This window comes from Rhinoraja longicauda, chromosome 35, assembly GCF_053455715.1.
Source record: "Rhinoraja longicauda isolate Sanriku21f chromosome 35, sRhiLon1.1, whole genome shotgun sequence".
In the NCBI taxonomy this organism is placed as follows: Eukaryota; Metazoa; Chordata; class Chondrichthyes; order Rajiformes; family Arhynchobatidae; genus Rhinoraja; species Rhinoraja longicauda.
Window position 1 is genome coordinate 6,923,225 of NC_135987.1, and position 16,989 is coordinate 6,940,213.

The following is a 16,989-nucleotide window of genomic DNA, read 5'->3' on the forward strand; positions in this document are numbered from 1 at the left end:
AGGGGGAGGGGAAGATGGGGGGAGGGGAAGATGGGGGGAGGGGAAGGAGGGGGGAGGGGAAGAGGGGAGAGGGGAAGAAGGGGGGAGGGGAAGAGGGGGGAGGGGAAGAGGGGGGAGGGGAAGAGGGAGAGGGGAAGAGAGGGAGAGGGGAAGAGGGTGGGAGGGGAAGAGGGGGGAGGGGAAGAGGGGAAGAGGGGGGAGGGGAAGAGTGGGGGGCGAGGGGAAGAGTGGGGAGTGAGGGGGAGGTGGGGAGTGAGGGGGGGAGGTGGGGAGTGGGGAGGGAAGGGCGCTAGACCAATGCAGGAGAGGTTTTCAAGAGAGAGACAGATAGAGCTCTTAAGGATAGCGGAGTCAGGGGTTTATGGGGAGAAGGCTGGAACGGGGTACTGATTGAGAATGATCAGCCATGATCACATTGAATGGCGGTGCTGGCTCGAAGGGCAGAATGGCCTCCTCCTGCACCTATTGTCGATTTATTGTCCACTGTTTGGTATAATTTTGGGTTCCAAATTCAACATCTGGTTGAAAAATCGTCTCCAGAATTTCCTTGACTCCCATCTCACGTTGCAATGAAATGATTGCACTGGTGGAGGAAATGGTTATGGAGAGAGAGAAGGGCCCCTTTAAAGATCACACTGATGCGGGGGCTGTACTGCATGAGCACAGATGAAGATTTGTTGTGTGTGTGTAGCGACTTCCCTCCCCTCTCACTGCAGGTAGGCGGTGCTGGTGCTGGTGCTACTGCTGCCTGGAGTTGGTTTAGCTGAGAGCTGGAGGCTGAAACACAGGGGAGGTTTTAAGAAGCGTGCAACTTTTGTTTTTTTGATTAAAAAAAAAAAATAGCAACCATATTTTAAAAGGAAAAGATGTCTGCAAGTTGCCAGCAAAGTCAGTGTCGAGTGATCCCCACCAGGAGAGTGGTTCTCAACGATGCAACACAACTACCTCAAGATTATTGCACTACACCAGGCGGGACCCTCTTCTCCACCACTCCTGGAGGTAAATACATTGCTGGCAATCTGTAATGCAACTGTGCTTTGGGTTTTATGTCTTCAATAAGTCAGGCAGATAGACACACACATGGGCCTGGCCCGAGCACTTCCCTTTAAATCTGCGTCTTGTTAAAAACACAACAAAAAAAAAAGTGGGTGGAGAAGCTAAAAGGGTTTGCACAAAGAAACTTAGCACACTGTGTTTGTGGTGAACATTGTAGAGCTTGGTTTGCTTAACGTTGGCTGCTGTTGCACCGAATTTTGCTCTCATAATGGAACAAAAAACAACAAGCCAGAGAGTGCACACACACACACACACACAGGCGGATTTGGCAACAACAGCCTTCAGTTCATGCACCTCGTGTTGCAGAGAGCCTGCCTGAGTTAACTTTTCACACACACACACACACAGCCTTGCATGGGGATTTTTTTCCTCCCCCACCCCCCCACACTTGCAAAATGGAAGTGTACCGTGGTGAAATCACAATTAATGCAGCTCTGCCACAATGCTGCACACAATTCCTTGCATTAAACAGCTTTATTTTGAATTGCACATTTTCAGGACTCCCAAATCAGAGACACCAAAGTATCTTTTTCGAGTCAGGAACTCTCGAATTTTTGGGTTGATGTCCTGTTTGTTGCAAACATTCGAGTCTGTTAACTCAATGAGTGTTTTTAATGTGGGTTATTTGATTTATTTTTGCTTCTGCAGGGGGGAAATGAACGTGCATGCATTTATTTTTGGTCTGTAAACTCAATGAGTGTTTTTAATGTGGGTTATTTGATTTATTTTTGCTTCTGCAGTGGGGAAATGAACGTGCATGCATTTGTATTTGGTCTGTAAACTCAATGAGTGTTTTTAATGTGGGTTATTTGATATATTTTTGCTTCTGCAAAGGGAAAATGAACGTGCATGAATTTGTTTTTGGTCTGTAAACTCAATGAGTGTTTTTAATGCGGGTTACTTGATTTATTTTTGCTTCTGCAAGGGGAAAATGAACGTGCATGCATTTATTTTTGCTCCCCCACCCCAACCCCAGGTTGGATTGCATGTCTTGCACTCGTGATCCTGTCGCGTATAAAGCTTGTCAGCAACACCCGCCTCTCCCTCCAAAGCCTTGCCTGCCCATGAATTCCTCCCCAGTCTCTGCCATTTGCCTGAATCACGCAGAGAACTGCTTTAAGGGAGCATTCGAGCACAGACAGAACAGAAGGTTTCTCAATTTGGTTTCAGGATGGTTCAAATAAATGGAATAAAAATGCAGCAGGTCCCACCAAACCAAACCAAGACACAACAAAAGAATTTTTCTAACTTAATCAGGTGATGGTAACTGTGTGCTTCATTGGTGTTTTCCCTGAGCAGAGGATGTCCCAAGCAATTTTCTGGCCAATGAGGTGGATTTCATTTTTTGTTGTGGTTGTAATGTGTGGAATACAGCAGCCAATATGGACACTGCAGACTTGCACACACAATGTGATTGGGACAAATAATAGGGTTTAATTAAATAAACTCGTACAATGCTGCAAAAATCTCAGCTGGTCAGGCGGCATCTGTGCAATGATACACAGTTCATGTACCTTCATCAGAATATTTATTTGCATTTGTGATTTTTTTTAAAAAATCGAATGCTGGAGTAACTCAGCAGGTCAGGCAGCTTCCCTGGAGAACATGGATAGATGTTGTGTGCAGGAAGGAACTGAGGATGCTGGTTTAAACCGAAGATAAGACACAAAATGCTGGAGTAACTCGGTGGGCGGGACAAGCAGCATCTCTGGAGCGAAGGAATAAGAGGGTCTCGACCCGAAACATCACCCATTCCTTCTCTAGAGTTGCTGTCTGTCCCACTGAGTTATTCCAGCATTTTGTGTCCATCGATGGATAGATGATGTTTTGTGTTGGGACCCTTTATTTACTCCAGTGCTTTATTTTTTTTAAACCAGTATCTGTAGTTCCTTGTTTCTACTACTTCTTTTGCATGACATGAATACAGAAAAATATTAACCGCACTCATTTGCAACTGCCCGAGAGGGAAGCTGGATATCAGTTTAAAAGTGCTCCTTAAAGATCACTCTGCACCACTTCCTAGGTGCTGTATTATATTTGACCCACTGCAGTTGGGTGGGATTTGATTTGAAGTGACTTCCATAGCTGTTATCGATGTGTAAGAATTGCGTCACTGTACAGTGTTAAAAGATGTTCAAAGCTCCAAATGGAGGGAGGACTAAACAGGAAAAGTAAATTTCTTTCAGGATAAATTATTGGTCTGTGATCCCTTTTATAGCAGAAGTGATCCTCGCCATTACTAAAGGGGGCTAGATTTAGCCCCAAATAAGACACATCTAGTGTAACTCATCGGGTCAGGCAGCATCCCTGAAGAACATGGGATAAATATGGGTTGACGTTTTGGGTTGGGACCCTTCAACATTGTTATCTCTCTCTTAGTTGCCTGTTTCCGCATAAATAGTGTTGCAACGTTTTCAACGGATCACTAATGATGATTGAGATGGGTGATGACAGAATTGGGCAAGAGTGAATTGGCAAGGGAACTTAGTACGGTTTGTTGGAAGTGTGGGTGAAGAATTCCTATCAAAGGAAAGTTTGCAGATTTTTTTTGTCTGGAGGATGAGCCCTATGTATTCTGGTAACTTTTTAACACGGTGAGCAACAGACAATTCTGTGGCATGCAGATTCCCTTGGTTTTAAGCCAAAGAGGATAAAATTCTCAAAGTTTCTGCCCCGATCTTTCAGAGGACACGAATATGTGGTTGGAAGGTATATTGGGGAGTTGGGAACAGCCATTGTTTTGAATGGAAATGTAGGCTCCTAATACTACTTATAATCATTCTATTTCTCCTGTTAGTGTAAGAAAATAACTGCTGATGCTGGTACAAATAGAAGGTATTTATTTCACAAAATGCTGGAGTAACTCAGCAGGTCAGGCAGCATCTCAGGAGAGAGGAATGGGTGACGTTTCTGACTGAAGAAGGGTCTCGACCCAAAACGTCACCCATTCCTTCTCTCCTGAGATGCTGCTTGACCTGCTGAGTTACTCCAGCATTTTGTGAAATAAATACCTTTTATTTCTCCTGTTACTACTTGCCCAGAGATGGGCAGAGTTTATGTAAATTGGAAGTATGCTGACATAATTATGTTAATTAAACTTAATTGAATTCTCTTGGCTTTTTTTACTCAAGATATAAGGATGATGGCCAGAAACAAAATGAGAGTGATGCATGGTCTAAGCAAAATGTGGATCTGTCTTATTTCTTTAGATAATAATCAGCCTGCTGGATGTTTCCAAATTCAAATTTCTTGAAATATCTGGTTAGATGTTTGTTTTTGGTGATGGACCATCCCTGCTTTGTGTTTACGTGAGTTGTTAAGGCCCGTGGGGCTAAAGGACAGTATGTACTGCAGACAAATTGACATTTACGAGATTTAAGATTAATAGATTTTTCTAGCGTGAAAAGGGATTAAGGGACACAGGACTAATGGATACCTATATATCTATATACTAAAACTCTCGTTTGTTTGTTCCTGGACTACAGCCAAAACGGTACATGATAGCCCGACAATTTTAGGCCCACCTTACTCACCGTCGTCCCTTTGGTGCTAATGGAAGAAGTTTCATTTTTAATTGAAGTTATATTTTTATAGTTATTTGTATTTTAAAATTTAAATCTGTCTCCGGGGGGGGGGGGGGGGGGGAGGAAGGAGAGGGTGCTGCACAAATGCAGGAGAGGTTTGGGCCCAACTTGGTCTAGTATATATATAAATAAATGGTGAAACAGGCCCACTGTGACTACTTGTAACATTCGTGCTTCAATTTTTATTAAATAAATACATCAATACAATACCCTTTTGGATGCCTATAATTTTATTTGACCTGAAAACTAAAATAATTATGCAGCACAATCTTTTGATTGGAAATGTATTGTGCAAAGATAGGCAACAAGAGCTGACTTGTTTCCCGTCGGTTATGCAAGCCTTAACTAATCAATAATGTACCATTAGAGACACCACATGGTCAGTGTAAAATTTCTAGAAGCAATTCAAGAAATGCTTCTCTGCAGTTATCAGACTTTTGAATGGACGTTTGCTAAGGGTGTGCTTCTGATCTTCCAATCTACCTTGGCACAGCCCTTGCACAGTTTTGTTATCTGCACTTTCATTGCAGCTGTAACATTATGTTCTGCACTGTTTACTTTCTCTCTTTGCACCATCTGTTGCTTCTCATGTATGGCTTGATTGTATTTGTATCTGGTATAACTTGACTCGATAGTGTGCAAAACAAAGTTTTACACTGTAATTTTGTACACGTGGCAATTATAAACCATAAAACAAACACCATTTCCAAATTACAGAATGAAACCAAGCCCAGTGATTTTCTTTTTCTTGTGGTAATGACCTAAATTGTCCTTTGCAATGAGAATGGCAATGAGCAACACATCTCAAATCAATTTGCAGTTTTAATTCCAAGCTCTGGAAAATTTTAAGTGCTCTGGCAGGCGTGTTGAGAAGAAATCTATCACTCTTTTAATGCCATCGTATTGACTCGTCAAGCAAACAAAATCTCAGAGCAATCTTTCAAGAGGACGAGAGAAACGACTATTGAGGTAGAAGCCCAAATGTGCCCATCTAACTGCCATAGAAAAGCTTATCAAACTTATCACACCTTCTGTAACGTCACTTTTGGCAAAGTGGGTGACTTTGTAGTTATATCAGGATAGGGGGTTGTTTTAAGGGTGCTGTTACAGTCATACAGCACAGAAACAGGCCCTTCAAGTCCAACTTGCCCATGCCAAACAAGATGCCCTATCTACGCTAGTCCCACCAGCGTTTGGCCCATATCCCTCTGAACCTTTCCTATCTGTATAGTTCTTGTTATCCTTTACATTGTGGGCGAATGCAAAGAGATGAAGACTTTGATTGTGTGTGTGTGTTGGATGTGTGATGATGAGCCTGCTCCTTTCTGCAATTGCATCTCTGGTGAAAGCCACTGTGTGGGCAATGTGGCTTTTGTCACCAGTCACACTTTAGCCTGTTCGCATACTTCCCCTTGAAGAAGCCAGATCTAATTTTCAGTGAACTCAAACCTGGGATCCCCAGTCAACTATTTGGCTGGAATATTACAAATTGTAAAAATTCTTCTGAGTCTGTGGGAAATGCTTGTGATTCTGACAGCTTGACTGGATGTGGCTTGACTGGATGTGGAGAGAGATAGGCGTTACCTTCAACTAATCTGATTCCGGCTGGTTCCATTCTCTCCCATATGATCACCTGACCGTTCAATAGTCAAGTCCTACTCTGCCAAAGAACTGTTTGTTTTAAAACTGATTGAAGTTTAAGCTCACAGCTACCTTCTTTGTGTATTGGTATCCGCAAGCAAAATAAGTTTATTCTCAACGAATATGGCATGGTATATGTAATCTAAAGATAATCTCAATCTTGTGGTTAAAATTCAGCTTTGACAAGTTGTGTTAAGAGTAGGGGTGTCAACTACCTCACTCCCAAATAAGGGACAAGATGATGTCACTGCCCCATGCCCCATGTGACCTCACCCACCCAGCTCCTGCTCAACCAATGGCGGCCGCTCGGGCTGAGAGGTGGGTTGCTACGCAACCTCCGTTTGGCGGTCTCTGGGCCTACGCTGTCCAGGCCTACAGCGCCCCCTGGGCCTAATACGGGACAAGGGCGGTCCCATATGGGACAAACCAATTTAGCCCAAAATACGGGATGTCCCGGCTAATACGGGACAGTTGGCAACCCTAGTTCAGAGACACGTTTGTTTTGGACTTTTTTTCCCCCCTTGATTGCTTCCTTGTTTTAAATTTTAAGTTGCACAGCCAGAAACTGGTCTTCTGCAGTTACATTTTGCAGATTCCTACTTCCAGATAAACTGCTGATTTTGCATGATAATTTGTATGAAATGAGAGCAGGTTAATAAACATGTGGGGTTTTTTTTGCTTCGGGTTACAAAGGTTGTTCTTGCTGTTTGGAAGTGAGGTTCTGTATCATTACACAACACAAATCACTATGTGTGTTTATTGCAAAATTGGGGCATGATTCTGCCGCAATTGGGCGAACTGCTCCAATCCTAGTATTTATTTCCATCGAAGGTGTCAACAGCACACGAGGTACTGAATGCCTTGTGACTGCCCATTTATTTCAGAGTGGAGATGTAAGATGGCAGTATTGTGAAACCCATTTTCTTTCCAGAGTTTGCAGCCTTTTATTATGAAATACATATTACCAGTTGTTGCTTTCAAGATCCAGTGGCTGAAAAGAATCATGAATTTAATTTTGAACGGATGAATGCATTCCCTGCCATTCTAGAACAAGGCAGATCATGGCATTCCCTGGCATTCTAGAGCTAGGCAGATCATGGAGTCACAAATGTCACCCCTACTGTGCTGCCTTATTACAGTCAGTGTTATCCAATAAGCAGATCGCTGCCCAGATCTTATAAATTGCACTTCTGATTAGCAAAATAGACGTGTGAATTGTACCTGCACAGCGAGTGTGTGTGAATTTTTAAACTTTCAGTGCCTTTGTTGGATTGAACACTTTTGAAAAAAAATTGCTTTCAACAGAGGCGTTGCTACATGGGAGCATGTTGAGAGTATTTGTTGACCTTCAGTGATCACTGAATGCTTTAGATGTTAAACACATGTAGATGTGCAAGCTCCATTGTGCACGGATTATTATTCAACTAAAATGAGTGGGTGTGAATAGATATTGCCTTGGCTGTAATTCGTTGATGATTTTTCTATTGAACATTGCCATGTGTAGGTCTGGGTGAGTCTGGTGAAAACTGGGCATTATTTAAGGTTGCCAACTGTCCCGTATTAGCCAGGACATCCCGTATTTTGGGCTAAATTGGTTTGTCCCGTACGGGACCGCCCTTGTCCTGTATTAGTAGGGTTGCCAACTTCCTCACTCACAAATAAGGGCTAATGGGTGACGTCGCCGCCCCGCGCCCCACGTGACCTCACTCAGCCAGCGGCCACGTGCTCCCGCTCCACCAACGGTGGCTGCCTGGGAGTGAGAAAGTTGGCAACCCTGGCATTATTATAGAATCCCACAGCACAGGAGAAGGCCATTTATTCCATAAAAAGACACAAAGTACTGGAGTAACTCAACAGGTGAGGCAGCATCTCTGGAGAACATGGATAGTAGATGTTTCGGGCCCGGTCCCTTCTTCAGACCCATCCATAGTCTCCACAGATACTACCTCACCTGCTTTGTTACACCAGCACTTTGTCTTTTTTTGTAGACAAGCATGTACAGTTCCTTAGTTCCACCTTTTGCAATTTATTCCATAATGCCTTTGTCTGCTCTTTTGACAACTTATGCAAAAAGTCCCATTCCTCTCCCCCTTTCATCATAGCACAATTAATTTTCTTTGTGCATTTATCCAACTTCCTTCAAATTAAAATCTTAACATAATACATTCCATTTCTGTATATTTAGATTTAGATTTTTTAGATTTAGAGATACAGCGTGGAAACAGGCCCTTCGGCCCACCGAGTCCGCGCCGCCCAGCGATCCCCGCACATTAACACTATCCTACACTATCCTACACACAATTTTTACATTTACCCAGTCAATTAACCTACATACCTGTACGTCTTTGGAGTGTGGGAGGAAACCGAAGATCTCGGGAATAAAACCCACGCAGGTCACGGGGAGAACGTACAAACTCCGTACAGACGGCGCCCGTAGTCAGGATCGAACCTGAGTCTCCGGCGCTGCATTCGCTGTGAGGCAGCAACTCTACCGCTGCCCTTTCTTTCTTTAAAAGAAAATTCTCCACATCTCTCATCTACTTTAACAATTCACCTTCAATCCGTGCTTTGAATTTATCTCCCCTGTGAGAGGAAATATTTTTACTCGTGTCAAACCCCTTTTATAGTTGTGAACGCCTAACAAAACTCTTGAAACCTCTAATCTAAGGACACTACCCAGCTTCCCCCGTATCTGCACATGACAGAATTCGCTCATTACTGATGCCACCCTAGTTATCCCCCACTCTGTTCTTCATGATTGAGATATGATGCCACAGGTTTTTAAAAGACAACGCTTTATTTTTCAACGTTCTTTCTTCTGAGTAGATATGTGGAACCTTTTTAAATGCAAACTTTGACTTGCTATTTCAGGCACTCGGATTATTTACGATCGGAAGTTTCTGATGGACTGCCGTCATTCTCCGATTGCAAAGACTCCACCCCGTTACCTCCCACATATCCCAGGTGTGACAACCCCAGGCATTGCTGAAGACACGAAGGCAGAAGCAAATGACGCTGCTCAGAGCGGTGGAATCAACCGTGAGGGAAAATCATCTACTGGTGAGATTCGGCAATTTAAATCCTTGGGGGCAAAACTAGGCTTAGGGACATTTTTCTCTTTTATTCATAGGTATATATTATATTAAAGGTGATAAGTGATTTAGACCTTAAAGATGCAGCGCAGAAACGGGCCCTTTGGCCCATCGAGTCCGCGGTGACCAGCGATCACCACGCACACTCGCCTACACACACTAGGGACAAGTTTACAGGTTACGAAAGCAAATTAACCTCCGAACGCACACGTCTTTGGAGTGTTGGAGGAAACTGGCGCACCCGGAGAAAATAGACGCGGTCACAGGGAGAATGTACAAACTCCGTACAGATAGTACCTGCAGTCAAATTGAAACCGGGTCTCTGGTGCTGAAAGGCAGCAACTCCGGCTGCATCACGGTCTGCCTCCCGATAGATCAGAATGGATTAGTAGCAGCAAGGCACAATAATGATTGTGGTTACAGTCATTGTAATAGTGGTATGATTTTATTTTTAGATTTAGAGATACAGCGCAGAAACAGGCCATTCGGCCCATCGGATCCTCGCCGCCCAGCGATCCCCGCACACTAACACTATCCTACACCCACTAGGGACAATTTTTACATTTGTCCAGCCAATTAACCTACAAACCTGTACGTCTTTGGAGTGTGGGAGGAAACCGAAGATCTCGGAGAAAACCCACGCAGGTCATGGGGAGAACGTACAAACTCCGTACAGTACAGCGCTCATAGTCAGGATCGAACCTGAGTCTCCGGTGCTGCATTCGCAGTAAGGCAGCAACTCTACCGCTGCGCCACCGTGTCGCCCTTTGGCAACCATGTTGGCAACACTTGGCTAGAAGATGCATTGTGCATGTGTCAGTCCTATACATGTGCTGAAGCTAACACTAAAAGGGATGTTGCAGGTAAAGGAAAATTGGGAATCTGCTTTCAGAAATTGTTCATGTAATTTGAGTTCTTTAAGAGATTTCAAAGTCAAACCCAAGTATTATGCAGAGGCAGCCTTCATATGCAGATCTTTTGGATATTGGTTAATTCTGCTAAATAGATGAGGGAAATAGAATGGAAGAGGCAAGAAACAGTAGGGAAATAGGGGGGAGAATGAGGGGCTGAGGCTTTTAAAATTGGGAGAAAGATCGTCGAGCTATGAAGTCAGTACATGGGGGTGGTGGGGTTGGGTGGTCAGGCTGGGGGGTAAGGGCAGTGCTTCTTAAACTGGTGAAAGGTTCATCCAAGGGTGAATGAAATTACTTTGGGGTGAATGAAACTAGAGGGGTGAATGAAAGGTGAATGACTTAATATATATAAAATTATACACAAGGCGAAAATGACCAAAAAACATAAGAAAATTTAGTGGAGAGTGAATGAAATTTTGTGATAAAGACTCAAGGGTGAATGACACTGAAATAGTTTAAGAAACACTGGGTTAGGGTATCAGATGGAACCACGGCTGCTTCTCCCGTGTTAAGAGTGGGTTACATTTTAAAACAAAAGTTTCAGAGAATTGGAAATAGTGATAATCCAGTGATTCCCTGTAAATTGCATTGGTTTCGTTACTTTCAATACGGTGGATTTCTCTTTGAACAGTGTACTGACTACACATGGTTTAAATCACAATCTTTTAATCCAGTTTATGTTGTAAAGTAAATCTCTTTGCAAGTAGTGATAAGATAATTATGTGGGGAAATTGGGACTGCTTTAAGGTGAATCACAACAGGAAATGCCTGGTCTAATTTCCCAACTGCTGAAATTCCACCAGGAAATGCGTGCAGACTCTGCAAAGATCTTATGAATATCCTGTGCATTTTTCCCACTCTTTCTCCGTCAGTACCCACTCTCGTTCCCTTGTCTGCTGTGTAGTTATTCCTCTAATTCATTTACAAGGCTGATCTGCCTGGCATTTTCCACAGCCAGTTTGTCTTGTCCTTCTCCGTTAGATGAAGGAGCAGGAAAGTTGTAGGCGAGAGAGCAGTGTATCCAACCAGTGCAACATCGAAGGTGCCAAGAATTTTCTTTGAGTTGACTTCTCCTGGCACTTTGGTCCTTAAATGAACTTGTGCATTTCATGAGAAGCACTAATAGATTGTATGGCCACACTGACGGGGTTCTGTAGTGAAGACTTCTCTGTAGTGCAGACTTCTTGGGCTACCAGTGTGCAGACTGAGTACTCTGGCCCTGCATCAATTAATTGTGCACTCTTTCCACCACCATGAGGGAGTTTCCCAAGACCAGCCAACACCTTTGACCCAGCCTTGATTTTTGCCCAGCAACTGCTGTGGAAATGTGAGATGCAGTTATTGAAATGAATCTTGGTCAAGATACACTGAAGACTCCCATCTGACACTGTTGGAAGTTGTATTATGTTTGGGTAGCATGGATTTTGCTGGCACGACGTTTACTGTCATTATTCACTGCTTGCCTGTGAACAGCATGATAACTTGTTTTAATGCATTTATTTTCTTAAATTTAATGCCCCCAGCTGCCAGTTAAACTCATGTCTTTGGGTTAGTAACTTGTCACTCCAGTAATTTGAACCCTGCTCATAGTTTTGCCGCAGCTGTTGCCAGTTAATGACACGTGACCTGGTGCTGACCTGGCCTGTGTGTCTGGGCTGCAGTAGGAATTGTGTTTAACTGGTTCTCGTCTTTCAATGGAAAATGCCAAGCTGACCAAGCACTTTTTAAAAATAAAGAAAATTCTGTCGCCATCACCACACCCTCTTCCCTGCCCAAGTGCTCAACTCCCTGTCCCCCGTATTAAAGGGAACACGTTCAGCCCTACTTCTTGGTCCTCCTTTCTGAATCCTTTGAACCAGATGCCCCTAAGGATCCAGCCTTCAATCGCGTTGAGTCTGGAATTTCACTCCCGATACGAATGCACAAAGACAGACACAAAAAAAGCTGGAGTAACTCAATGGGTCAGGCAGCATCTCTGGAGAAAAGGAATAGGTGACGTTTTGGGTCGAGACCCTTCTTCAGACTGAGAGTCAGGGGAATGGGAAACAAGAGGTATAGATGGTGGTGTGTATATATATGTATATATATATATATATATATATGTGTATGTATATATATATATATATATATATATGTGTATGTATATATGTATATATATATATATATATGTGTGTATATATATATATGTGTGTATATATAGAGATGTGTGTATATATAGAGAGAGAGATAGAATCTCTCGTTTTCCTTTCCCCTGACTCGGTATGAAGAAGTGGCTCGACCCGAAATGTCAGCTATTTACTTTTTACAGACATGCTGCCTGACCCGCTGAGTTACTCCAGCTTTTTGTGTATATCTTTGGTTTAAACCAGCATCTGCAGTTCCTTCCTGCACAATGAATACACAAACCTTGGCTGACACTTCAGTGGGAATACCGATGTAGCATTGCAGTGTGAAAGATGACTTCCTTAATTGAGCTTAACGGTTGCTACTTTGGAATGAAAAGATCCCATGCCACTTACTGAAGAGCAGGGGAGTTCCATCAATACCCCAGCAATTTTTTTTAAATTCCTCAGCTAGCATAATAAGATCATGTTTATAATTGATAGGAGCAGAATTAGGCCATTCGGCCCATCGAGTTTACTGCACCAATCAATCATGGCTGATGTATCTTTCCCTCTCAACCCCATTCTCCTGCCTTCTCCCATTAACCATTGAGCTTTAACAAATCACATTATGATAGGATTTATTGCTAGAGGATATTGTGGTTGCTTAATGAAATTCATAAATTTAATAGGCACCCCTTTCACGTGTTGCAAGGACCCGAGGGTCTCAGCTAAAGGGAGAGGTTGGGCAGACAAGGACTTTATTCCTTGGATCACAGGAGGGTGAGGGGTGATCGTACAAAGGTGTATGAGATCATGGGGAGAATAGATGTGTTGAATGCTCAGTCTTTTACCCAGAGTACCCACCCCCTTAACATGGGGAATTCTCTGCCTCAGAAGGCAATGGAGGCCAATTCTCTGAATGCATTCAAGAGAGAGCTAGATAGAGCTCTTAAAGATAGCGGAGTCAGGGGGTATGGGGAGAAGGCAGGAACGGGGGACTGATTGAGAATGATCAGCCATGATCACATTGAATGGCGGTGCTGGCTCGAAGGGCCAAAAGTTCTACTGCACCTATTGTCTATTGGGGCACTGTCCTGCTAGCAATGAGTGAGGGGAGTTGTTGGATTTCAGCTGATTCGGTCTTTTTGGGAGCATAAGTTTAATCTTTAAGGCTAATGCATTCTCCTACCCTTTGACTCAACACATACCTCCTATGACCTTACTGAAGATCTACGCACCGGAATGTTGACAGCTGACTCTTTCTTTCTCCAGGAGATGAAGCTCAATTTGAGATGGACATCTAAGCTTTCCACGTGTGACTGCAGACTCCGCTTCTCAAGGCTTCGACGACCTGGCTTGTGGATCCAAACGCACAGGCCTCTCTCTGCCTTGGTACACCAGTTCTCCAGAAATCTGCCACAAAAAAAAAAAAAGTTAATACAGATTATTTTTTTGCCTTTGGTCAATCCTGAACATTTACACTTTGTCTATGACCTTAAATCATGTTTTAGCAGCAATATAAGTGGGTCCCAATTTAAAATTTTTTTTTTTTTTTTTAATCATCCTTTTCAGAACAGGAAAGATAACATTTTGTTCAATGGACAAACACGAGCTATTTTTAAAACTCTTTGTACTCAAAGCAATCTTGAAGCAATCCCCATTATATGTAACACTCGGTATATCCAACAGCTACGATGTGTTGCATTATTAATTGAGTTCAAAAGCAATTTTGGTACATAGCCATAATTGTACTCACTTATTTTTGGAACATTGTGGAATGTCATGTTGAGGTCGGCAAGAACTCTCAGTAAGTTCATTGCTTAACTATTTTAAATACAATCCATTGAATTCCTGAGTCATTTTTATTTTTGTCAATGAAAGCACTGTTTCATTGATGATTTCTGCTGCCTTCAGGCTTTCTTTCCCTTCTCTATCTTCATATTTGGTTTGGGTAGAACTTGCCCCAGTACATTTCACTGTTGTCAATAGCGATAGGCAGAGGAATTAAGCAAGTGTCTTGGATCTGAGTTGCAAGTGCATGGATCTATGTGTTTGGCCAAGCTTATGATTATGTTATCCAATCGCCAGAAACTGAAGTTACACTAGATTTGAAAACCATTTTTGTTGGAATGAAAATGAATGGGCCTGTCTTGTATGTATGTATGTAGTGGGCATAGTCAGATATTGTGGTTGCTTGCCTTGGGATGGTTGACTGTACTACCAGGCTGGTCAGATCCAAGAGTCTGTGGAGAGTAGTATGTCTTTTTGCTGAAGAGTTTTTTATGTAACATTTTTCACATTTAACTGTTTAAGTTGATGAGTTTTAATGTTTATTATTAAATTTGATGTTGGGGACAGTGGTCTGAAACTTGGTCCTGTGGTGCTGATTCCAATGGGTAAGAGGCCAGCTTTGGAAGATGTAGTATTGACTTGGCATAGCCCTACGGAGGCTGCTAGGATATGCTGAAGCTAATTCTTGATTTAAAACTTGGAAGAGAGCTGGAAAAACACAGCAAGTTAATAGATTAACTGTTGATCTGGGGGGGGGGGGGGGGAAAGGGGGCTCTGCTTTGAAGTCCTTGGCTAGGAATGCTACAATACCAAAATAGGCCATTCAACCCATCAAGTCTCCTTCGACCTTTATTACTGCAACAAGTTTTTTGTCCAACCCACTTTTCTCACCTGCGGCCACATTTTTTTAAACACATACTTTTTAAAAACAAAAAGTAATATGCTCAGCCAGTGGTGTGTAGAAGGGAATTCCACATCATAATCTGATTCCTCCGTTGAAGGATGTTTGATCATCTTTCTATTTTTTACCGTTGCACTGTATTTCTAATGTTTATTGTGATTTATGGGGATTTATTTTGAACGGGTTCATAGCAAAGTAATACTGAATGGTTTCCGTATTAATTACTTTATACTCTGGATAAATAAAATCTGCCGCTCAGTTATTTCCAATCTGGTGGCAAGCTTCACACGACAAGAAAAATCGTTGCATCTGGTTGTGGTTTTTATTATTTGTTGGAGTGGGTGGAATGGTGCTCCAATAACTACAGTACAGGGTTCTGACACTTACTGGAAAACAACGATTACTTAGTATGGAAATGGTGCTTGTCTTTTTTTAAATAGAGACCTATTATTACATATAATCTGGCGTTTAATGCACCTGCACAGACAACGGGTTTGACACAAACACAAGTAAGTATCAGCTGATTGTAAAGAAACATTCATAGGAAAGTTGAGCACAAAATTGTGTGGCTTATCTTTTGGAGTTTGGCGCTGAGGTTAGCTTTATGTCACCTTCCTACTGCCTTTTCTCCCCCCCACCTCACACACTGCCTGCATGGATCCATCTTTAGTGCCACTGTTGCCACGATGGCTCAAGTCACCAACTGTGGCACAGAGTGGATATCGTGTCTTAACGTAGAGCGAGGGAGGAGCCCAGTATGGTTTGTAGATCGCACTGACTTCACCACCTGGAAGCTGGAGTCTGAGGCCAGGCCATAATGATTGATGTCTTTGCCAATTTTCAGCTTTGCCTTTCTGAGACGCAAGGTGACAGTCACCAGATTGTATCCTTACTCCACACCACTCTCTGTCCTCTTGATGTGGGGTTAATTGTTGTCTACCTTTGGGTAGATACAAGAAACTGCAGATGCTGGAATCTTGAGCAACACAGAGTGCAGGTCAGGCAGCATCTTTGAGAGAACCTCACTAACCTCCTTGTCCCTTTCCATCTATATCTCTCCCTCTGGCTTTATATTTTTCTCTTTTTATCGAACACCCTTTTGTCTTTTTATCCCTAGCCTTGTTAATTACTCCACCCGTCCACCAATTACCCCTCTCCCCACCTGTGTCCACCTATCAATGCCAGGCATTATTCTACCCTTGCCGAAACGTCACCCATTCCTTCTCTCCCGAGATGCTGCCTGACCTGCTGAGTTACTCCAGCATTTTGTGAATAAATCGATTCTACCCTTGCCTCTCTTTTCCAGCTTTCTCCCACAACTAGTAGTCTGAAGAAGGGTCCCGACCCAAAACATCGCCATTCCATTCCCTCCACAGTTGCTGCCTGACCTTAAGTGAATCCAGAACTTTGTGTATTTTTTCTTGGGCAGTTGCTTTGAATCAAGGAGAGTTCATCTCACATTGGTCGCAGTCATCTCAGAACCCACAAAACCAATGTGGGCAATGCTGTTATAGGCAATAGACAATAGACAATAGGTGCAGGAGTAGGCCATTCAGCCCTTCGAGCCAGCAACACCATTCAATGCGATCATGGCTGATCACTCTCAATCAGTACCCCGTTCCTGCCTTCTCCCCATACCCCCTCACTCCGCTATCCTTAAGAGCTCTATCCAGCTCTCTCTTGAAAGCATCCAACGAACTGGCCTCCACTGCCTTCTGAGGCAGAGAATTCCACACCTTCACCACTCTCTGACTGAAAAAGTTCTTCCTCATCTCCGTTCTAAATGGCCTACCCCTTATTCTTAAACTGTGGCCCCTTATAATTCTTAAAGATGTCTGATGTTTGTATTTCTAACCCATTGCCATCCTGCAAGCATTGACTCATCTGATTCTAGTTTCTCTAATG

General features: G+C 43.0%; 1 protein-coding gene across 1 annotated transcript; it reads left to right on the forward strand.

Annotated features, from left to right (window-relative positions):
• The first annotated feature begins 719 nt into the window (after positions 1-719).
• Positions 720-14,928, forward strand: eif4ebp2 (eukaryotic translation initiation factor 4E binding protein 2). Its single transcript, XM_078428318.1, has 3 exons — positions 720-999; positions 9,153-9,341; positions 13,665-14,928. The coding sequence occupies exons 1-3, from the start codon at positions 867-869 to the stop codon at positions 13,694-13,696; spliced, it is 354 nt and encodes a 117-aa protein (XP_078284444.1). The 5' UTR covers positions 720-866; the 3' UTR covers positions 13,697-14,928.
• Positions 14,929-16,989: the final 2,061 nt, after the last annotated feature.